The sequence below is a fragment of the Rattus rattus genome, chromosome 12, assembly GCF_011064425.1.
Source record: "Rattus rattus isolate New Zealand chromosome 12, Rrattus_CSIRO_v1, whole genome shotgun sequence".
In the NCBI taxonomy this organism is placed as follows: domain Eukaryota; kingdom Metazoa; phylum Chordata; class Mammalia; order Rodentia; family Muridae; genus Rattus; species Rattus rattus.
In genome coordinates this window covers 70,512,364-70,523,475 of record NC_046165.1, presented here as the reverse complement: position 1 = coordinate 70,523,475, position 11,112 = coordinate 70,512,364, and the positions used below count along the sequence as shown (strand labels likewise).

Sequence of the window (11,112 nt, the reverse complement as noted above, 5' to 3'; positions counted from 1 at the left end):
GGGACTGGAAACAATAGACAAGGCTTATAGTCTTGAACCCTGGAGCGAAAGTCCTCAGGCTCTCCGGGTGTCTGCCTCCTGCCACTCTCAACTCCTTTATCCGCAGCCTCCTGCCTCCACACTGCCCTCTGAAACCTACACTTCTGTTCCTCTGGCTGCTCGGTTCTCCCTGTGTGCCAAGCTGTGCCTATGCAGGGAGTATGCTCCCAGAGGGAAGTGACACAAAGAAAAAGCAGGGAGACAGAAGGAGGGAATCCCGCTTACATCACTGCTCATTAGCATATGTGACCTCATCAGGAGGCGGGGCAATTTCCCCAGGTGTCTGGAGCGGAGGGGGGGGGGAATGGGATGGGGGGGTAGTATTTAAAGGGAAAAGCTGACAGTGCTGCTGAGTGAGGATCCGGTGCTGTGAGCCGCCGGGCTGCACTCGCACATGCACGCCAATGCACACGGACCTTGACACCGACATGGACGCGGACACCGAAACCGTAGCACTTTGTTCTTCTAGCAGCCGCCAGGCCTCCCCATCAGGGACACCCACACCAGGTGAGGGCTAAGGGGAATAGGATGTGACTGAAGCTATGGGCGGGGAAGCTGAAGCTTTGGTGGGAAGGTCTGGGCAGGGTCCGACGGAAAGGGAAGAACAAATGCGGCCAAGGAGACCCCTGCACTTTTGAGATTCCCCGGACAGCCAAAGGGGGAAAGCTGCCAAAGTGCCCCTCCCCCAACGCGCTCAGGGCTTTGCCAGAGAAACTGGCACTTGGCCCCTAGGTTAACCTCATCCCTGTCAGGCAAAGACTGCCCTGGGGGAAGGGGAAAGAAAAGAAGCAGCCCACAAACCTAGGAATCCCCAGCTAAGGGGGCTTCCCTAGGGACCTGTTGTAAGGGCTTCTTCTAGCTCCATCTTTGGCTGCCTGCCAAATATTGATCCTGTGCTATTTATAGCCTCGCTCCATCCCCCTTTGTTGTGTCTGTTGTTGTTCCTCTAGTTACCCCAACCCTTGAATTGTCATCCTTCTCACACACACTCTCCACCACCACTACCTCCCCACGAATACAACATTCTCTCCCACTCGCCGCCAGGACAGGCAAGAATCCAGGAGGATTCTCTCTCACACACAAACACACCCGCACGAGATGCTCGCCTACCTACGGGGACACTGGAAACAGTGCACTCCCCTTCTCCAGCCCTCCTCCCCCAGACCTAGGAATAAGGCCCCTGTGAAGTTTCCGATTCTGCCTACACCTGCCAGTCCGGGGAGAAAAGACGAGGCAGGGTCCATTAGTGGAAAGATATAGCGTCCCAACCCACTGGGCCTAGTGTAGGGGTGTGCCTGTGTCAGTGTGAGGTGTGAGTGGTGTGCAACCCTGTGCACAGGACCTCCCTAAGTGACACAAGTTTTGAACATGTTGTGGCTAGGCTCAACGAGGGAAGCTATCATGCCAGCTCCTTGAAAGTTCATCGCTTTGAGTTTCGGGGGAATTTTAGTACACAAGGCTAGACTAATGACTCTCAGTTCTTTTGGGTCTTTAGCTGGGTATAGCTGGGCTTCTGAAGCAGCAGCTTGAATTAACTGCTCATCAGATGTCTAAATATACCTCACCCATGGCTTTTCTCTCCTTCTCTAGAAGCCGATACGACACTTCTGAAGCAGAAGCCAGAGAAACTGTTGGCAGAGTTGGACCGAGGTGGGCCACCTCCTGCTCCTGGGGTCCCCAGACGAAGAGGAAGTATGCCTGTGCCCTACAAACACCAGCTGCGGCGGGCTCAAGCTGTGGATGAGCTTGACTGGCCACCTCAGGCCTCTTCCTCTGGCTCCTCTGACTCGTTGGGATCAGGAGAGGCAGCCCTGGCCCAAAAAGATGGCGTCTTTAAGGTCATGCTCCTGGGAGAGAGTGGTGTGGGCAAGAGCACTCTAGCAGGCACTTTCGGAGGTCTCCAGGGAGACAATGCTCACGAGATGGAGAACTCAGGTATTCGGGGGCACCCTGTAGGACTCTAGTCAGGTACGAAAGTGTTTGTGCCGTGACAGTCTCTGGAGGACAGCATCTAAGAGAAATGTCTCCAATGCTTTCTATGAGGTATCCCTGAGGAGATTCCCTAATGCTGGGAGGTGTTCCTGGACACCAGGTCTCACGAATGTTGGGGAACCTCCTCATGTTTTGTCCCTTCTTTCCCAACAGAGGACACCTATGAGAGACGGATCATGGTGGACAAAGAAGAAGTGACTTTAATTGTTTATGACATCTGGGAACAGGTGAGGACTAAGATGTAGCTGTGACTCTCTTTGCAGGGACTGGGGAAGAGCAGTCTGGCTGAAGCTGCTGGCATTACCCATCCTGGCTCGAATGAGGCTAGCAATGACTCTGCATTAGCACATCTCAAGGAGAAAAGGCCCACCTTGGCAATGCCTATTATGTCTCCTGGTTGTCATACCCACCGTTTTCCAGGGACCGTTTGGCTCAGACAAACGTTAGAAGCTGAATTTGACAAACCCTTCAGCTTCAAGTCAGGTTAAATACACAGAAGCTGAACCATTCATAAATACTTCTGCCTGAAAGTCTGATGTGACAGGACAAGAAGTCTCTATGGAATCAGTATGCAGGGGCTTCTGAACAGGAACATAATAGTACTATATAGGAAAGAGAGGCTACATTCTGTTACTTTTTAAATTATTTTTTTTAATTCTTTATTTTGGGAAACAGGGTCTCACACTGTAGCCCACACTGGTCTGGAACTCACAACACTCCTCTTGCCTTAGCCTGCTGTGTGGGGGATTACAAGCTTACAACATGTTGGGAACTGAACTCAGTCCTTTGTGCACACCAGGCAAGCATTCTACCAATTGTGCTACATCCTCAGCCCTTCCATATTCCTAACAGTCTTCTAAGTCTAAGAAAGTAGATAGTTGGGGTTGGGGATTTGGCTCAGTGGTAGAGCACTTGCCTAGCAAGCACAAGGCCCTGGGTTCGGTCCCCAGCTCCGAAAAAAAAAGAAAAGACAGTTGGTTCTTGGTCTCCGGTCGTTGATATACAGGTTCTAGGCCTTCTCAATGCCGCTAACCCAAGCATTTCATGATTCTCTGCTTATCTGCAGGGAGATGCAGGAGGATGGCTGCAGGACCACTGCCTTCAGACGGGGGACGCCTTTCTCATCGTCTTTTCAGTCACAGATCGACGAAGCTTCTCCAAAGTTCCTGAAACCCTTCTTCGACTCCGGGCTGGGAGGCCCCACCACGACCTACCTGTCATCCTTGTTGGAAATAAGAGTGACCTGGCCCGTTCCCGGGAGGTGTCACTGGAGGGTGTGTATCCTGAACCCATTCTGTACTTGAAATCTCCAGGAGGAGGCCTTTTACCCCAACTGGTGCGTGGGTCACTGGTGGGTCAGGAAAGAACCCCACTACCCAGCTTCTGAAGTCCTTCACTAGCCTTCACTGCTCCTCCTGGGCACCTTGTCCACCCTTTTGCACTTCTACCCTAGAATTCCAGTCCAGTTCTGAGTTGGGATTCTGTGGTTCCTCCCCCATCTCCTACCCCACTTGTGCTAGCCCACCCTAGTCATAGGCAAAGCTGCCCAGCAGGCGCCTGAACTGCTGTTCTCTTTCTGCAGAGGGTCGCCATCTGGCCGGGACGCTGAGCTGCAAGCACATAGAGACATCAGCCGCTCTCCACCACAACACTCGTGAGCTCTTCGAGGGCGCTGTGCGTCAGATCAGGCTGCGGCGGGGCCGGGGTCATGCCGGAGGCCAGCGGCCGGAACCTAGCAGCCCCGACGGCCCCGCGCCGCCTACGCGCCGCGAGAGCCTCACCAAGAAAGCTAAGCGCTTCCTCGCCAACCTGGTGCCGCGCAACGCCAAGTTCTTCAAGCAACGCTCCAGGTCGTGTCACGACCTCTCTGTGCTCTGAGCCACGGTCGCCATGGTCACTGCAGTCGCCATGGTCACCGTGCCCTCCGCTCGCCCCCTCACCCCACTCCAGTCCGTCTAGGAAACCAAAAATACCCAGGATGCCCTGGTGTGAGGGGGAGGCGGGGCCGGGTAGCTGGTAGGTCCACCACCACCACCTCGCCTGGTCTGAACAGCCAACCCCACACTGCGCCTCAAGACCTGCAAGACAGGGAAGAAATCCGTGCTGCAAGGTATTTTTTTATTGTTATTATTAACTTGCAAGAAACCACCTCTCCCGGAAGAGACTCCAACAACTAGAACTGGAAAAGTGCTTTGTAAGCCTCCTGGATGGAGTTGACCTTCTCAGTACTCTGAACATGCCTTACCTTTAAGCAAGTTTTAAAGGTAGAAACCCAGAGATGACTCTTCCAGAGATGACTGAAAATGTTTCTCTTGTCCTCTGTCCTGGTCCACTTTGCCCTTAAGACGTTCTTAAAAGAAAGGGCTGGAAGTTATTCTTGAAATTGGACTCTGACTTAGCAATCTACTATAGCATGTTTCGTTTAAGGTTACTGAAGTGAAGATGTGAGCAGACTCTCTACATTTAGATACCCTAAGGTAGAGCTGAGCGCTAGAAACCCCTGTGGCCAGGGAGTAGGAGGCACCAGCAAGGGCCACCCTTTCCCCTTTCCAATAAATTTTTTTTCTATTGCACTGTGTTTATCTTGGCTTTCTGTTCTGGTGGTTCCCAGAAAAGGAGATGAGAAGGGAAGCTTCTCTTATGGGTAGGAGAACTTGGGAGACCCTGGAAGCAAGGACTGGACATCTTTAGGATCTTTAGGAAAGGTCTGGAGTTGGCTTGGTCTTGGGACAGGCCCTCAACAATAGTAAGACAATGGATCTGGAGAGAAACAGACCCAGAGGTGATCTGGCAGAGTCCCAGGCTCCAGGTCTGGGTCCTGACTCTTTATCCTCCTCATCCTGCAGGGACCAGGTGGAGAGTTTCAGAGTCACCCCGCTTTGACTTGGGTTAGTTCAGGGTGGAGACTGTGTCCCCCTGCATGCCCATTACCTGGGGCGTGCTAGGGGTGGGCTTTTGCCTTTCCTGGCAGGGCCTCACAGCTCCAGCTGTCACCTGCAAAGCCCGTGTGAGAACTGAAGCTGTCATTGCCTCCCCTGGGGACACCCACGCTGCTGCTGCCTGAGCCATGAGTTTGAACAAAGAGAGCAGAGGCAGCAGCTCTCCTCACCTCTAGACATTTTAGTTCAGCTACCTGAGTGCTGGAGAGCTGGGCCTCCAACCCACCCCATGCAGCATCCTACAACCAGGTAAAGAGAGGTAGGGTTCTTCCTAAGTCCTTGTAGTTAGGGAGCAGGGCTGCCCAGCAGAAGATGAGGTAGGATTGCCAATAATGGAGTTATCCTTAGGAATAGATTTAACTTCGTCAATTCCTTAAAGACCTTATAAGGTGTTGCTGTCTGCTTTACAGTAGAAGAAACCTTTTCAGTAACGTGCCTGCAGTTACCTAGTAAACAGCCAGAGATTCTACGCATCATGTGCTCTGGTTCTAGCTTTAAACCTGCGATTCAACACAGAAGAGCTAGAACCATAGCAGAGAAGATGTGGGGATAACAGTGGGCATGTGCGATGGCTGTGGTGAAAGGCAGGGGGATATGGCCTGGCTAGAGTGCCGTGAGGAGCCCTGTGACTCCTGTGCGTAGAGCAGTTCAGATTTGAAAATGCAGGAAAACACACAGGGCCAATAAGGGACCAGATGGCTGTGCATTTGGATGGAAACCTCAGGGACACGAAGAGGAGGGTAAGAGAGGAGCACGGGAAAGATTTGGAGCCCGACCACAAAGGGCCTTAAATGTCAGCAAAGGAGTTTGTGCCTGACTGCAGGAAGTGAGTCACTGTGGGCCTCTGAATGTGTAACACGTTAGCAATGGTCCTTTGAGACTAGGAGGCTGGTAGAGTTGTCCCTGGACCGGGACAGCAGTGAGTGGTAAGAACCATGGAACTGCATTCAGGAACTAGAAACAGTGACGCACATGGGGGTGACGCTGGGCCACCCTAAGAGGTGGTGATTGGAGAACACAAGAGGCATGGGCTGGAAAGTCAGAACTCATGGCTTGGCCCAGCACTCAGGAGACTGAACAGGAGAATGGTGAGTTTAAACCCAGACTGTGCTACATGGAGCTGAGGGTCGTCTCATATCCCAGTCCCCTGCCCCCGCCTCTCAAGTGTTTCAGTTACAGGTGTTGACTACCGTGCTGGCCTTTATGGGTGCTGTGGACTGAACCGAAGGCTTGATGCATCTCCAGACTTGCTTCACCCCCACCCTCCCATTGTTTAATTATTTTTTTAAATCGAACTGGAGAAATGATGCAGTAGTTAAGAACATTAGCTGCTCTTCCAAAGGGCTTAGATTTGATTCCCCGGACCCACATGGCAGCTCAAAACTGTAACTGGAGTTCCGGGGGATTTGACACTTTGGTCTCTGTGGGCCCCAGGCATGTGAGTAGTACACAGATGTGCATGCAGGAAAAACACCCCCCCACACACACACAACTAATAAAACGTATTTCATGGACCTGTGTGTTGGGTACAAGCAAGCCGTGGTGTGCATATGGAGGTAAGAGGACAGCTTGCAGGAGCTGGTGTTCTCCCTCCGCCATGAGGGTTTGAAGATGGGACACTGCTTGTCAGGTTGTAGCATGTGCCCTTCCCCACTGAGCTGTCTCACCCTAGTTTTGCTTTTGGAGACCGGGTCTCACACTGCACCCCAGGCTGCCCTGTACTTCCGTCAATCCTCTTAGCCTCCTGGGACTACAAGTAAAAGCCACCACAGCTGGTTTTGAACTGCTTTTTTTTTTACTCTTATTTTTTTGTGTTTGGGTGTTTTGCCCATATATGTCAGTACATCATGTAAATGCAATGCCTTTGGAGTCCACAAGAGGGCATTGGATGCCCTGAACCTGGAGTTAGAGACTGTTGGAAGCCACCATGTGGGTGCTGATGACTGGGTTCTCCGCCAGTGCTTTTAACCATTAAGCCATCTCACTAGCCTCCTAGGTTTGGATTTCAACCATGGAATTTATTGCTTGTTCAGAGACCAAATAAGAATAAAAACCGGTCATGGAATTGCATGCTTGCAATCCCTGAACTTGAAAGGTATCCCTGTCTCAACAACAACAATAAATAATAATAATAATTTAATATAAGCTGTAAGGTTGGGTATTATAGTGCATATATTTAGTGCCAACCCGCAGGAAGCAGAGGCAGGTGAATCTCTGTAAGTCCAAGGCTAGCCTGGTCTATATAGTAAGTTCCAGATCAGCTAGGACTATATAATAAGATCCTGTCTCAGAACCGGAGAGATGGCTCAGAGGTTAAAAGGTCAAAACTGTCTATAACTCCAATTCCAGGGGATCCGAAACCCTCACACAGACATATATGCAGACAATACACCAATACATATAAATAAATAGGTCATTTTAAGAAATCCCAGGACTCAGGAGGCAGGGGCAGGTAGATCTCTGAGCTCAAGACTAGCCTGATCGACAGAGTGAGTTCCAGGACAGCCAGGGCTCCACGGAGACAGAGAAAACACTGTCTAAAAAAATGTTTTTTAAATCATTAAATCATATAAAAATTAAATCAGTGTTACAGAGAAAGGAGAAGCCTGGACACAGATAAGTGAGGGAGGCAGAGAAGTTGTTGCCACAGAGCTAGGACCAACCAAGCACACAGGGTAAGCGCCAACAATAGCTAGAGGTTAAGAAGGATAAGGGGCAGCAAGGGTACCTTCCGTGCCTGGATGCTCCAAGCATGAACATTGCATATTGAAGGCAATGGCAGGACCTCCCCCAAGGGGAGAGCCACGTCCCACAAACCTCCCTCCCTCCAACTCAGCCAGACCCATCAGCCAGACCCATCTGTGTTCCCTTCAGCCGCCTACGGGAAAGAGCTCAGAACAGACAGAAGCAAAAGCCAGGCTCCCACCAGACTTTCGAGAGGTAAGGTCTTCTCTGAGAGCCTGACCATCTTCCCTCTGCCCAAGGCAAAGTACAGTTGTTGGCCTGGGCTGAGGTGAGCTGTCAGCAACTAGTCTTGGCGCCGAAGTTACTTGTGGCTGAGTCAGATGCCCACAGAGCTCTTAACCATTATGTCTTGAAGTCCATGCTCCCTCAACATCTCCTACCATTCCCGTAATGGTCCACAAGGCTTCCTCAATACCCAGAGCTTGTATGCTTTCCCCTGAGGGGGCCAAAGAATGAGGACAGTTCTTTGTTGAAGGTTTCTTTCCATTTCAGACCTTTGCTACAGTTCTAACTTTAGGCTCTGCTACATCTTACCCTCTCTAGAGACTAGAGTAGGGTCTCTCCTCTCCGAAAGGGTGGGTAGAAGTCCTCTAGGAACCCCAGAAAGCCCACACATGTCTTTGTTAATCTAGCAATTTCGATCCACACTAATTTTAAGTATATTTTTCTGGGAATTTAATATTTGAACCACAAATGTCTGAAGACATTTTGTTCCCCTCTACTACTAAGCATATGCAGCATGCCAGGCACGGTGCTGGGAAGACAGATCCATGCGTGACACAGTCTGAGAACCTCAAGGAACTTCCAATTAAAGCTGGAAAGATGGGCGGGATGGTGATAATGTTGATACAGGTCAAAACCAGCAGCCATCGGACCATAGGCTGTGGACTGTGCTCTAGTCTGTATGATTCTAGACTTAGGAACTGGACCTAAAAGGATATGCAGGATTTGGGTCTACATACTGAGTTCCAGGACAACTAGAGCTAGCTACATAGTAAGAGCCTATCTTGAACATTCGTGTACACACATATGCGCACACACACAGATACATACATACATACATACATACATACATACATACATACATAAATACATACATACATACATTCATACACTAGATAGATAGATGATTGATAGGTAGATGATAGATGATTGATAGACAGACAGACAGACAGATATGCAGAAGAAGGAAAAACATTGGTTGTAAAACATAAGAAAGTACATGGAGGAGCTCACTTCATCCCTGTGCAGAAGGCAATAAAATGTGGGTAGATGTCGGTGCCAGGTTGTCTGGAACCCTGAAAACAGACAGAGATATCCTCTTTCTCAATCCTTTCTTCCTGGCTCACTGATGGATATGCCCTTTAGATAGAAGGTCCTTTCTAACTATTTGATTTTTTTCTTTTGAACATAAGGTCTGAAACACACCAGGTGAGTACTTTGCCGCTAATCTGGGCCTCCTTTTGTGATTAAAAAAAAAAGACCAAAATAATCAAATTTATTTCTATAATAATAATGGTTTTTTTTTAAGATTTATTTTATGTATGTGAGTACACTGTAGCTGTCTTCAGACACACCAGAAGAGGGCATCAGATCCCATTACAGACGGTTGTGAGCCACCATGTGGTTGCTAGGAATTGAACTCAGGACCTCTGGAAGAGCAGTCAGTGTTCTTAAACTCTGAGCCTCTCTCCGGCCCAAGGTTTGTTTTTTATTACATTGGTTTATGTGTGTGGTGTGTGTGTGTGTGTGTGTGTGTGTGTGTGTGTGTGTGTGTACATGTATGCATACATGTATCCCACAGATACATGTGGAAGTCAGAGGATAACTTGTGAGAGTCTGTTCTGTTTTTACCACATGGTTCCCTGGGATGGAACTCCAGTCATAGACTTGACAGCCAACGCCTTACCCACTGGACCACCTCGCTGACCCATATGTGTGGGTCTAACTGAATGATCCAGGCTGGCCTTTCACTCACACTGTAACCCAGGCAAACTTTGACTTTACAATCATTCTGTGTCATCGTACAGTCCTGGGGATTATGGACTTCATGTACTTGAATCCAGATGTCAAACATCCACAGCTTGCTGGCTTTATAAAATCCATGTAAATATGAGTTCAGTGTCACCTGGGCATGCTCTTTGGTTACTACTCAGAACCTTATACTGCGCCTGTTCAGAAATATTCAGAAACATTTTATATTGTGTAAGTATAAAATGGTTGTCACGAGAACTAAATACACAGGCACCTGGAAGGGAAGGGGAGGAGAGGTGAAGGAACGGGCAAAGGCAGGTAGGTCCGTGGGATTTGTTAGCCCCCTAACCTAACTGATGAGCTTCAGGCCAGCAGGCAACCCTGTCTCAAAGCTCAAGATGGGTGGACCTGGGAACAACACCTGAAGTTGACCTCTGACCTCTACATACGGGCACAATCACGTGTGTGCGTGCACACATGTACATCCCCTATACTTTTGCATGTACTCACACACACACACACACACACACACACACACACACACACACACACACACACACACGGCTGGGGTTATACTAGGCTGGTAGAGCATTTATCTAGCAAACACAGGGCTCTGGCCTCCACCCCAACACTGGAAGGATAAAAATAAAAAAATAAAAAATAAAAAAAATAAACAAAAAAAACCAAAGTGGGCTGGAGAAATGGTTCAGAGGTTAAGAGCACTGACTGCTCTTCCAGAGGTCCTGAGTTCAATTCCCAGCAACCTCATGGTGGTTCCCAACCATTCAAAATGAAATCTGGTGCCCTCTTCTGACCTGCAGGCATACATCATACATGCAGGCAGAACATTATACATAATAAATAATTTTTTTTAAGTTTAAAAAAAAACCAAAAGAATGGAGATCTTTGGGCTGGAGAGATGGCTCAGCAGTTAAGAGCACCTGACTGCTCTTCCAGAGGTCATGAGTTCAATTCCCAGCAACCACATGGTGGCTTCACAACCTCCTGTTAGTGTGATCTTATGCCCTCTACTGCTGTATGTTGAAGACAGCTACAGTGTACTTGTATATAATAAATAAATAAATCTAAAAAAAAAAAAAAAAAAAAGAATGGAGATCTTTAAAGTCTGTCAAGTGATTCATGGTGGGATTCACAGTGAGCCCCTCTCTAGGAGCCAAGAAACATAAAAGTATAGTACTGCTCTGGAGACACAAATGTGCTTCCCAGCACACACTCCTGGGGGACACATAGACAGCCCATTACTGGGGTTGGTGGCGTGGGGGAGTTTCAGGGAAAAGACTAGCAATTGGAAGTTTCCTTTTTACTGTTTAAATCAAAACTTGTATTCAAACAGAGGACCTGGGCTGACTTAAAATAATTATTAGAAAGAAATTTGCCAGTGTAGGACCAGCTCTGGGAAGCT

The 11,112-nt window shown here is 48.9% G+C and overlaps 1 protein-coding gene across 1 annotated transcript; it reads left to right on the top strand.

The window, feature by feature from the left end:
* The first annotated feature begins 357 nt into the window (after positions 1 to 357).
* Rem2 (RRAD and GEM like GTPase 2) lies at positions 358 to 4,604 on the top strand. Its single transcript, XM_032918139.1, has 5 exons — positions 358 to 546; positions 1,630 to 1,974; positions 2,185 to 2,258; positions 3,098 to 3,305; positions 3,614 to 4,604. The coding sequence occupies exons 1-5, from the start codon at positions 444 to 446 to the stop codon at positions 3,907 to 3,909; spliced, it is 1,026 nt and encodes a 341-aa protein (XP_032774030.1). The 5' UTR covers positions 358 to 443; the 3' UTR covers positions 3,910 to 4,604.
* Positions 4,605 to 11,112: the final 6,508 nt, after the last annotated feature.

Excerpts from the sequence above, each read along its gene's own strand:
- Rem2 (XM_032918139.1), top strand. The coding sequence starts at position 444 with ATGCACACGGACCTTGACACCGACATGGACGCGGACACCGAAACCGTA. Across the intron at positions 1,975-2,184 it reads TCACGAGATGGAGAACTCAG|AGGACACCTATGAGAGACGG; the intron begins GTATTCGGGGGC and ends CTTTCCCAACAG. Across the intron at positions 2,259-3,097 it reads TTTATGACATCTGGGAACAG|GGAGATGCAGGAGGATGGCT; the intron begins GTGAGGACTAAG and ends GCTTATCTGCAG.